At 33.5% G+C, this 13,447-nt stretch overlaps 1 protein-coding gene across 1 annotated transcript in view; it reads right to left on the bottom strand.

Moving 5' to 3' along the window:
- Positions 1 to 13,447, bottom strand: part of LRRC7 (leucine rich repeat containing 7) — a 364,327-nt gene that overhangs the window by 241,525 nt on the left and 109,355 nt on the right. Inside the window, 2 exon segments of the mRNA XM_033115988.1 lie at positions 1,203 to 1,263; positions 1,266 to 1,280. Coding sequence (XP_032971879.1) covers positions 1,203 to 1,263; positions 1,266 to 1,280 — 76 coding nt within the window.

The raw sequence follows: 13,447 nt of genomic DNA, 5'->3' as shown, positions 1-13,447 counted from the left end.
TTCCACTTGCAACAAAAGGCCTTCAATTATTCCACAAACCATTCACTGTAAAGATCTCCTTCTAAATTTCGATCTCCTTCTTTCACATTCTCTTCCATTCCTATTCTCATCTATAGCCTCTTCTCATGATCCATAGAGAAACCATTCTCACTACTCCTTCTCCTCAACTCTGTTGGTGAAAAATTTCCCTTCAAATTTCCTTTGATAAACTTCCTTTGGTCTTCTTCTAAAAACACCACATTCATTAAATAAGTTTCCAGTGGGCTTCAGGTTCTCTCAGTCTCTCCAACTTCATGTGGATAAAGGACTGAGGGAGTTTTCTCCAACCCTGCTTGAAGTGTTTGTATAATTATAATGCCAGTCTTACTCTGGAACTCATCTGCATCCCAATATCACTGATTCCTTTCAGTCTTTTCCAAATAGTACTACAACTGTCAATAGCCTTTCTAGAGTTCATGTTCACTTCCACCGTTAAATGACTTTAACATGGAGGCTCATGGCTCATCTAACCTGTTCATTTTGCGGTTTCTTGATCCACTTGTTCAATAGTACACCCTCTCTCATTATGATGTAACTGTAATTCACAAACATGGTCACGGCTGGGTCTCATTTTCCCATGGCATTTTTCTAATAACAAATCACAAATACCCTATGTCTAATTATTAGCATCTTTACTATCCATTTTTTTCATTCTCCTATCCTCATAGAATTGTCTTTTTGTTCTTCCTGTAATCGTGGGCACACAAATGCTACCTCCTTCTGGTCATACTTAATTCTATTACCAGCTTGAACTATATGATAAGCTATTTTCATGCACCTATTAATCCCTTAAACTTTTGCATGCTCTTGAACTTTCATCACATCCTTGATGCTAATTTCTATCATGACCATAACTAATAACTGTTTCCTTAGTTTCACTGCTCTTCCATGGAATGTTGCCTGAGAGACACAAAAAAATGATGACATAGTTTGCTTTAGAGTAATACCATGATGCACCAATTAGGCCTTCATTGTTACTCAGCAATGCTTTTAATCATCTTTTGCTGAACTGTTCTGATTTGATTATTCCTTTCACATCATTCTACTGAATTGAATTTTAAGTGCAGCATTTAAAATTAATTTACTATATAAATTTTCTTTATCTTGGTACATGTTATTCAGTGAAAACATAAAATAAATAAAATGAAATCACTCATACTCACTTAGAAATGGGATTGACACTGGCTTCAATAATTGTTAAACACTTACAGCACTTTATGTTTCTGGAAATTCTTGTACACCTAAAATGTAAAAAAAAAAACGAAAAAAACAAAACACAAAAACATGAAAATGTCCCAGTACAAATTCTCTCCATTATAGTTCTAATATTAAGAATAATTAATTAAATATACAGTATAAACACTTATGGGATAATCATTTAAGTAAGAACAATAACTTAATATTACATGTTAGTGTCATATCATATATACATACATATCAAAAATAAAAGTTTAATGTCAATATTTAATGATAGTAATAATTGGAAATTGATATGCAACTGAGGACAATTGTATATTTGACGTAAGACAGATCTTGGCTCTTTATGTATCCAAAGATATAAAAATAGTTTAGGTTGATAGTTACTATATTCTGCAACTGGAAGAAGGGGAAATCATCAGATGATAGAAAACAGAAGAGAAAAATCTTTGCTTCCTTCATGTTATAAAATTGGAAAGATTGAACACATACGTGTGAAAAATACCTAAGGACAAATCACAAAACCACTAGATATTCTCAAACTAATACGGGGCTTTAACAAAGTTTATGTAATTCTTCCTTGTTGGCACAAAGTGAAGTTCTGCAGTTCTGCATCTGCCTGAAAAGGTGAAGAGGTGAGCAGCCCTTCCTGGGTCATCTCTGGAGGCTCTGAGGTAGCCAGCCTAGCTCATTGCCCTTGGAGAACTATTCATCTGCTGTCACAGCTGTGCTGTTGGCTGTGTGACAGAAAAAACACAAGTTTTTCTTACTGAAAATCAGTAAGTCACAAAACTTAATCCACAAATATGAGTGTGAGGGGTAAAAGATGTGGACGACATTTCAATCAGTTGGTACAAATGAGTTAAATATAGTAGGCCCTGCAAAGGTTAGAAAACAGCTATCCGAAGCCATTTCTATATGCCTGCAATACCACCTGCTCTCAATTTTTGAAACCATTACTAAGGATGTAAAAATATCCATAAATACGAGTCCTGCCAAGCACTTCATATCTGACAGAAGGATGAGGAACTTCATGTGGCAGGTTTTAGTTGAACCTTTCTTTGTTTCTTTAAGAAAGAAAACCCTCCACTTTCTAGATTTAGTTCACCCAAACCAGCGTGTCCACAGGACCTCAGAGCCCAGTGAAGCAGCAGGAGGGGGGTCAGACCAAGGCAGATTGTTTATTCAGTGTAAAGTAAGGGTATGAAAGAGAGGATGGGGACATTTCTCATGCCATTTTTCCTTATGTGAAATTTCATCATAAACTATGCTCTCCAAAAATTATTGCTCAAGCATTTCACCTTCTTAATATGCCCAAGGTATTTTAGGAGCTCCATTACGTATGAATTGAATGAGAAAGGCCAATTCTCTTTATTGGAAAGGCCATAACACCTAGAGCTGCCCTCATTTACTGGATGTGAACAAAATGGCCAAAAAGTCAATAGGCTAACCCTTGAGCTATCCTCAATATTTTACCTCAGTATTCATATTTGCTTTGGATATCTACAACCAACAAAGGTATATGCCTTCTTGTTTTCTCCTTTTACCTTTCTCTAGTTAGTCACCAATCTGGGCTCATTACACACGGGTAGGCCTGATGCTGTATGTCTGCATTAGGATGATATTTCCTTAAATTATGCATAAAACAAGTCATGGGAGCAGAAGCCAATTAAAATACGATTTTAAGGAAATACTGTATCTCTTTGTGTTCTACTGAAAATGGAGTTCCCTGCTGTGGTGGAAATGCTACCACAGTATTTGTTTAAAAACTTGTATTACACTGTTTACAGCTGAAACTTAAAAGTGTCCAGAGCAGCGCCCATTGGATTAGGATAGAATCCCAATTTTACCACTCACTGGTTGAGTAACTCTAGGCAAGTCACTTGAATGCTCAATGTCTTAGCTTCCTACTGAAAAATGGTGATTATATAAATGGTTTCATTGGAGTGTTGCAGTGAGGATTGAAAGAGATAAAGTAATAGGCAGGAAATGCTGCATAGATATTATCTATAATTACCAGAAATAAACAGAAGCAGAGGGTATCAGTCAACAAGGGAACCAACAACATATAAATATATAACAAGTTTATGCTCAGCAATACTTGTATATTTTTGCTGAGGTTTTATAGCTGTCTTAGTTTGTTTATGAAAGTTGGAACAAATTTGGAAAAATAGGTGACAGGAATTTTTCCATATACACCAATATATGGGCCCTAGAGTTTAGGAAAAATACTTAGAATATAACCTCAACATGTAGTTCAATCTAAACATGGAGAGTTTAACTATGCTAAACATAGCATAGTTAAAGTCACAGGTTGGAAGGGTGACCGAATCCCAGTATTATCGCCTAACTAGCCATGTAACCTTGGGCAGACACTATAATATTCAAGTGTCACTCACTCATTCCTTGCTTAATTCAAAAGGTTTTTCTGAGTATTAGATGGTTTGAATGTAAAGAACTTAGTATCATGTCTGGCACATAAATACCTTATAAATACTAGATAAAACTCATGTATTAATAAGAGAAAAGTTCATTTAGACTTCTCTATGCCTGTGTGTAAAATAATTTAATTTTCTTAATAACCTTGTGAGGAAGATATATTAGGCAATATTACTTTCATTTTATGGATGATGAAACACTCATTCGCAAGGATTAGGCGACTTATTTAAATATCTAATGAGTGTTTATAGATGGAAATGGATGTAGGTGGGATTTAATTCATTTTTTAACACCATACTCTTGTTCACATTTACTCCATTATGCTTACATACTACTGAAATTATTTTAGATTTTATTATATAACCCCATTTTTATTAACCAGTCTTTGAGATTGGTTTCTAGTCCTCTGAGCACAGTGTTTTCAATTTATAAAAAGGTTTTATGTATCTCTCTCTCTCTGTCTCTCTCTCTCTTTCTATATATATATATATATATATATATATATATATATATACAAATGCACACATACATACACATTTTCTAAGATGGACTTTGTATTGATTTTCAAATTTATTTTTCCAGAAATAGGGGGATAAATATCCTTTACTTTAACAATATATCTTATTCCGGCCTTTACTTGTGATTACTGTAGGAAAAAGGATCAAGCATTTGTAGGCCATGCAATTCAAGTTTTAACCCCTATTTTTCAGTTGACACATCTCCGTCTTTCTAACAGAGCTCCACAAGGAATTATCTTCTAAGGGCATCACAAGTTCATTTATTTTGGGAACCCCTGGAGATTCAAGTTTATTGTATTTAGACAAGATTCAAATCCGGGCTGAACAACAAATAAGGGCTGTACTCTAAAATAATTACACAGAAAGTTTTGTGAGTTATAGGTAAAGTGGTATATTTAGCTAAAAAGTGGACAATTGTCCTATTCACAAATAGCAGATGGCATCAATAAATGTTTATCATCCAAATTAGGACACTGTGGTAATACTTTTCCCAATGTGTTTACTTCAGCAACTATACCACAAATCTATTTGGAATATGTCCACAGAAATTCTGTCAAATGGGAAATAACATTTCTGTATTCTGAACTTAAAATATCTTAGAAACAAAGCTTTTAATGCAATGGAATTATTCATAATTGCATTAACAAAATATTAATATCTTGAAGAAGAAAATATGTAATAGAATATCTGATTGTTTCTGTCTTTCCCCTTTTTAAAAAACTAGGTTGAATAAGTTCCTGCTCAACTTTAATTATTCAAGAACTAATTCACTTTGTGGGGTTTTCATTCTTTTTCTCTTGCCTACTACCTCCATTAGACCATCTCACTGGTGACCAGAAGAAGGGAGAAAGGAGAATTCCAGAAATCAATCAAATATGAATCTTTTCTGCTTACCATGGGAAAAAGAAGTCATGGCTAAGTTTAGGTTTCAGTATATTCAGTTAATTGTTTTTATTACTAATGCAGACAATCGAGTCTTGATAGAAGGATTTTAAGTTGATAATTAATATAGTTTTCAACTTTAATTATAAAAAAGATTACTGATGTAAAAATAAAAATCAAACTAAAGTGTTGTTAAAATCTTGTGTTAGGCTTTAAGTTGGTATTAAAGTATAAAAGCAAATGCTTTTTACCAATGCAATACGTAAGTGTGGAATCTAAATGTGCCAAACAATCTTCTCATTATCAAATATAGAGCCTAACAATAACAATAGCAACACTGACCCTTATGATCATAAATGAAAGATCCTTGAAAGGCAAACCTGAGTGTAAGACATTTCTATAACATATACTCTGTTTTTTAATCTCATATTCTGAATTAATTAATTGTCTGAATATATTTATTTAATGTGTTATAATACTTACCTGTCCCTATATACTCTCACATCTAAATCCTCAGTAAGAATATATCCATGTAAATACATTTAAATTCTATCAAAGATGGATCAGAAATGCCTGGGTATGACCCAGCAATACCACTCCTGGGTATTGATCCAAAGAAATCCAAAACACTAATTTGAAAAGATATACGCACCCCTAGTTTACTTCAGTGTTATTCACAATAGCCAAGATATGGAAACAACGAATTGCCCATCAATAGATGACTGAATAAAGAAATTGATATATATACATATATATATGTGTATACACACACACCCACACACACACACACACACACACACACACACACACATATATCCAAAAAATTGTATACACATTTTAAGAAAGGAAAAACTATTAAAATTGTAATAATATATATGATAACAAAAGATGAATACAAGTCACATTTGACTTCTGCAATTACAAGGCGTGCTCAAAGTGGTTACCATCTGTGTCCAGATACTTCTGATTAGGGAGAACTACTGCTTGAGCAATGTTGACCAAAGCATCCTTTTGTATACATTTTTTTGGCACCCCCGGTATATGTAATATATATTAATTATATGTATACATATGTATATACATAATGTAATTATATGTATATTACATATATCTATATCTATCTATTTTTATCTATCTATCTATCTATATGTATTACTCTGCCATAGGAAAAAAAGAAATTTTTACCATTTGCAACAATATGGATGGATCTAGGCGGCATTATGCTAAGTCAAGTAAGTCACACTGAGAAAGACAGATACCATGTGATCTCACTTATATGCGGAATCTAAAGAACTGAATAAATGAACAAACAAAACATAAAATTAGACTCATAGATACAGAGAACAAACTGATGTTTGTTAGAAGGGAGGGGTGTTGGGGGATGGGCGAGAAGGGGAAAGGATTAGGAAGCACAAATTACTAGTTACAATATAGTCACAGGATGTGAAATATAGTATAGGAAATATAGGCAATAATATTGTAAAAACTATGTATAGTGTCAGGTGGTTACTGGACTTATTGGGGGGGGGAATCAGTTTATAAATTATAAATGCCTAACCACTATGCTGTACACCTAAAACTAACATAAAATAATACTGAATGTCAACTACACCTAAAAAAATATATAGTCACTGAATGTAAAGTACAGTATAGGGAATATATTATAATTAATAGTATTATAATAGCTATTATGATGTCAGATAGGTAGTACACTTGTTGGGATTATCACTTTGTGAGGGGTGTCAATGTCCTCATCACTATGGTGTTTTGTACACCTAGAATTAATGATAAAACAATAAATGGAAAAAAAGAAATGCTGGCAACTTCAAATTTAATTAGGGTGATTAGGGTAAGCCTTGATCGGAAAGATGGCTTTTAAACAAAGACGTGAAGAAGGTGAGAGAGATAAGGGACACAGATGTCTGCATGTCAAAGGGAAGAGGAACCAAGGTTTCTTTAGAATGGAAAAAATAATAGGAGGTGTGTATGCCTATTAAAACAAACAAGTGAGAGGAAATCTTGATGATGTATTAATAGTAGAGTCTGAAGAAAGTTGCTAGAGTGATATCAGTGGATAGGCAAGTAAGGGTGGTTATCTAGTGAAGAAATTGGCTTCCGAGAGGAACAGGGATAGTTCAGCTACACTACCAGGCAGGAGTCAGAGACTATGGGTGCAGATGCGTGTAGATGGGTACATATGATGGTAAACAGCCTGTAGAAGTTATCTTCTGAGAGCCTTAATGTATTCAGTGGAATAGGATCGACAGCCACGGAGATGGCAGAGGAGGTGTGGAAGGGTTCAAGGCAGAGGAAAACATTGAAATAGTCACAAGAGGAGAGTCATTAGACAAAGGAAATATTACATGATTGCTGGGAAGCATTAAGGCTGTACTTTAGAATTTCTGTGATGAATTTCAAGTTATGTCAATGTAATTGTTTTTTCCAGATCCTTTCAGCAATAGGTAGAGAGTTGGGTTCAACCAGGATTGAATTTTACTGAGCATACACAGTGACAGGAGAGGAGCAAGGGTGTCAAGGGGGTTATTTGACGATTGACAATGGAATTTGAGATGTGCAAAAAGGGCAGAGAAAACAGCAAGGATGAAAGAATTCCTGAGGAGGCAGTGGTATTAATAGACTGGTGGTTCTGGTGGGGTCAAAGGATGTTGGATTTTTATAAGAGAAAGTGTTCTGGAAAGAAGGAGGATGGAAATAGAGTGAGATTTGTCCTTTGACATTCAATTTCTTGATATTCCTGACATTATCCTAGCTCAGACCTAGGAAAACAATGGTAACTTGGCAAGTGTTTGTTAATTTGCATCGAATTATATTTTGCATCAATACCTTGAAGCAATGAACATAACTTCACAAAATGGAAAGACATATTTAATTTTAGTGCAGAGGCCTTTAGATTCAAATTACATTTTCTACATGAAAAAGGTAACTCTCTTTCCATACAATATAATATAAAAAAACTTTTTATAAATACCAAATTTTAAACTTTTTAGTGTTCTCGTAACTGCATTACCTTTTGTTTATTACTTATAAATCTTTATATAAATCAGTACACATGACAATAGTTATGGATAATGTATTTTGAAATGTTTGTTATTCTGAATTTCATAGATATCATCAAGCCCACTTACTCTGTGATAGAAGTGCCATATGCTGATAAAAGACAAAAATCATAGTTATATCTTGTATATAAAAAAGGGAATCTATTTATGATATTTTAATATTTATGTGATATTTTAATTCCAATACCAACTTTTATAATATTTTTCAGTTTTGAGAAGGCAGGTGGTTATTTGTATATCTAATAAATTGAATTAGATTTATGAGCAGAAAGAATGGAATTTATTGAGAAATATTATAAGCACTTTGTTTTATTTTGTCTTCACACAATTTTATACTGTGGGTTATTATTCTCATTTAACCACTGAAGAAACTGAGGCTCAGAGGCTAGCCAGGATTTGAAACCAGGCCAACCTTATTCCAAATACTATCATATTTTACCTATATTAAAACTGTCTCCATCAAATCTAGGATTTAAACTACTTTGGGGTATAAGTTTTAGCTACCCAAGATTGGCCATGCAACATTTATAATAGAGTACTATACCTTGCATTTGTTCCCTACATACCTCCAGGTCAAATACAAACAACCAACATTCTGGAACTTGAGTTAATGCGTACTCAAGATTGACCACGTAGCATTCTGACAGGGCATGGTAAACTGCATTTGTTCTATAATTACCTTTGGTCAAATTTCACAGAGTATCAATTTTTCTGGAACTTTGAGTGTAATGTTCAGGTAATAAAGTTCTTTACTTCTGAATTTAATATACCAACCAATCAGGCATCATAAACCTAGCTCAGATCTTTTTATTCTTTATATATAGTTCAACAGATAGTTATTAGAAGGAACAAATAGGAAGACGGGCTACTCAAAATAGGCGGGATGTCCATATGAAGAAACAATAACTGATGGTCTGATAATAGATGCGGTTATAAAAACTACGAAGTTAACACCAGGACTCTTCAAGTCTACCGTTCTTATTTTGTGTAGAGGCAAGCAGCCACACATACTTAAAAACAAGTTCAATAACGCAATCCATGAGGAACCCAAGTCCACTTAAAAGTTAAATTGCATTAATTACACTCATAATTATGTGATATGAAACTTTTAATAATGCGATATGAAACTTTTTTGAATAATCATTCAGAATTATTCAAACACAGTAAAAACTTTTATGTTAAAAAGGGATAAACTGTAATTTGATTTTGTTAAATTATTTTGTGTATAAACCCACATTTCCCAAGGATATTTGGTAAATGGGGCAATATCTGTTAAATAGGAAGTACGGATTAGAGGGAGATTTCAGCCATTGGGTTAGTAAATTTGGGAGAAACAGGTCAGCTAAATCAGAGAGTGGGGGAGAGAGAGAGAGAACAAACAGACTGGAATGGTTTGCTTTACTTCTAACCACTCTAGTGAAGAGAGCCGAGAACTCAGTCAGAATCTAAGCAAGAAGAATTAAAGGTCTCCCGCAAGACTCTGCCTATTTTAGTGGCGTTATAAAGAGAAGAAAACAAATGCAGGTAATCAATAATTTGACAGACTTGTGCTACTGACTCTACCTGAGGGACACGTCTAGAGACAATTTTGAAAAGTCTTTATGACCTTGACCGAGTTCATTCACAAAGGAATGAATCTGACTTAGTCAAAATGAATTAAAATGACACCTGATTCCCTCCCCTACTCTCCCCCTGCTTTAACAAAATATGTATTCAGTCACTAGTATGTGAAATGAACTGTTTAATAATCTTACTTCATATTTGACTAATAATTTTTTCCTTCGTTATCAATCAACCCCTTTATTGAGCACTTACTGGACTTGTACTGTGACGGAGGCTATTATAAACAGTGTAAGGTGCAGCGGTTCTAGCTTTCAAACGGTTTATACTGAAACTGGGAGGGAGTATGCTCACAATGTTTCATTACCAGTTCAATTTTGTTCTCTTTCAATTTTCCAGGATTTACAAGGACACAGAAGACAGCTTAATCACTCAGCTCAGAAAATGCTCTGCTGTGACTGTAGAAAAATGTATCCGTCTAGGTGATAAAGCCCAACACAGACTTCAGGAGGAGGAGGGGGTGGGAAAAGTTCCTTTCTGCCTTATAATTAGATATATTACCCGATTGCAAACTCTATCCCCCAGGAACTAAGTGTTGGTAACGCACATATGCAATATTTGTTGATTTTATTTAATGATGATGGCATTAGAAAGAGTTAAAAGGTCTGTCATCAGGCTGAGAAGGTGGCAGGAGGGCAGACCTGGTTTTTGTTGTCCTCATATTCTTTAACAGAAATAGAAGGAGCCAGTCCTCAGTTTAGCACTATAATCTTGGACAGAAGTAGATTCTGGAGAAAAGGGAAAGTAGTCTTATAGTGAGGGAAGTGCTAGTGGTTTTTCAGATAAATAACTCATTAAGAGTGTTGAAAGTCAGGCATTTAATAAGGAAGCATAATAAGCTTTACTCTAAACAAATGGCCTAATCATTTGCCCAACACCAAAGAGCATATTTATTGCTCTTGAGAACAAATGCATGGTAACATTTTTTCCCCAACTCACATAAGAGATCCCAAAGTGGACTTCCTTATGAATTTATATATGCATGTATACTACCAGAATTTATTCTTCTCTTAATGTGCTCAAACTTTTAAAGATTTTTATCATTTAACTGGTTACTCAAATCTGCCTTTTCTAGTGTGTTTGAGGGAAAGTCTCTCTCTTCATTGAAAGTTGAGAAGATACTGTTTGTCTTTAGTGTTTTGCATGCATTTGGGGAAGGGGAAGAATAATTGGCAAGCTGGTAAAACATATAATAATGCCTTCAACTCTGATTGCATTTCATTACAACTAACAACAGTAATTTTTGCCACTATGATGCTTTTAAAATCCATTCTTGTATAGAAATAAGTTTTAGAGGATGAGAGGAAAATCACTTAATTGCTGCAGAATTAGGAAGGGCTTTCACATTAATTCATTTTCATCAAAGTCCTTAAATTATAGTGTCATAGTCTCTCTGAAGCTTTGACAAATCAACAATCATACTTAAAACTGAATCACTGCCTAATTAAACCTTATCATTCATTACCTGGCTTTATCATATAAAACAATTTACTCCATTATGACCATGAATCAGCTTTATAAACAGGCAGATACTATTCAGAGATCACACTATATAAAATGTATACATTTCTGATGGACAGGAGGTTTTTATTTTACTGTTGAATTAAGATCTGAGGAATAAAGGATAAAAGACCTATTGATATGAAAACTGGTATTTATCTACCGATTGCTGCATGTGAATTTGGGATCAGAAGGACTCAGAGAGGAAGGGTAATTTACAAGCAGCATGGATATTTATTTACCTCTCCTATATATATATATATATATATATATATATATATATATATATATATATACTGGGGGTGCCAAAAAATGTATACACAAGACTTGTATTCATCTTTTGTTATCAGTATATACTGAGTATTACAATTTTAATACAGTTTTTACCTTTCTTAAAATGTATATACATTTTTCTGGCACCCTCTGTATGTGTGTGTATATGTACACACACACACACACACATACACATACACACACACACATGTATCCACATTTCAAAAAATTGACTAGAAAATGTCTTAAGAATGTTCAAGGCTAAAGTACTTATTTTTAAAGAGAAAGAGTAGAATCTTTATGAAAGAATAGAATCTTTATTGAACACAAGAGGTTGGGATCTCATTTTCCAGTTCATTTCTTCTCAGTTCATTATGTGTGTTCAATATTCCAACTAGGTAAATGTTCCAAGCACTGGGTGCTTTCAATGTTCCAAGTATGCAAAAATCATTAAGAAACAGTATTTGTCATAATGAAAGGTTATTAATGTAATGGAGAATAAAGTATATAATTAGTAGATCCCTAGCCTGTGCCCAATAATCAGAGAATATGTATTTATATTACGAGAAATAAAGTATATTTAAAAAATTGACCATACTTGGCCAGAATGTGAAAGTCAATAAATAATGAGAAATTAGTATCATCTAGACCATGTAGTCTGCAACATATTTCAATAAAAATATGATGACTAAAAGATACATAAACATATTGGAAAACTAAAAACAACTGAGTAAACCCTAAGGAAGTAGAAGAGGCATAATAAAAACAGCCATAGTAGGAAGTAATGAAGCAGAAATTAATGACTAGGAAGTCAACCAACCAATCAACCAGCAAACCAACCAACCAACTAATAGAGAGACTAATAAGTCAAAAGAGTATTATTTAAAAGATTAGTAAAGTAGAAAACCATCTGGCAAGATGGATGATAAAAATGTTAAAAATGGACAGCACAATTAACATTAGGAAGACAAAGGAAGAAACAGCCACAGATATGGTAGATATTTATACAATGCATAAGAGACGCCTAAGGACAAAGTTTGACAATAAAATTTACCCTCTGGATTGCACTAGATGATTTCCTAGAAAATTAACTTATAAAAAGAAGACTCAAGAATATATAAATGTATAAATGTATAAGGATGGGAAAGAAAAATAAATTGTCATGTGCAGATGTTATGATTTTATACAGAAAAATTCAAAAGAATCTACTAGTTATATATTAGAACTTAAAATTAGCACTGGGGCTGAATATAAGATCAAGATATAAAAATTAGTAATGTTTCTATGAATCAATTAAATTTAGATACAATGCTTTTTTAAAAAAGGATACAATCTATAAACTTAAACTAGCAACTTACCTGCAAGTGAATTAAAGGCCCAAATGTAAAAAGAAAAACTAGAATATATAGACAATATATGATATTAGAAAAGAATTTCTTAAGTAAGCTATAAAAATGCAAACTATAAAGAGAAGAGTGATACATTTTAGTACATATATAGATGACAACTTCTTGAGGGCAAATGGTATCTTGTCCAAAGTGAAAAGATAAGCCACAAATTCGGAGATAATATTTGTAACCCATTTAACCAAGGGACTAGTGTCCACAACATATAATCACCAAGAACATCCATAACTGATAAACAATCCAAAATAAAAATGGACCAAGAAAGACAATTAATAGAGCAAGATACTCTATACTTGCCAATAAGAAGAAATGAGAAATTTCCAATTCCTCTAATGATTAGGGAAACATAAACTAAAATATCCAGCTACCCTTCCATTTGATTGGCCAACATTTAAAATATCCACTAACCCCAAGTGCTGGCAGAGATATGAAGTAGCGGAAGCTTGGTACTTTGCTGGTACAATTAGATCCATTCACATTGATCATTAAGGACAAA

This window comes from Rhinolophus ferrumequinum, chromosome 9 (genome assembly GCF_004115265.2).
Source record: "Rhinolophus ferrumequinum isolate MPI-CBG mRhiFer1 chromosome 9, mRhiFer1_v1.p, whole genome shotgun sequence".
Taxonomy (NCBI): domain Eukaryota; kingdom Metazoa; phylum Chordata; class Mammalia; order Chiroptera; family Rhinolophidae; genus Rhinolophus; species Rhinolophus ferrumequinum.
Note: the sequence above shows the minus strand (reverse complement) of the source record. Positions and strands in the feature narration are given on the sequence as shown.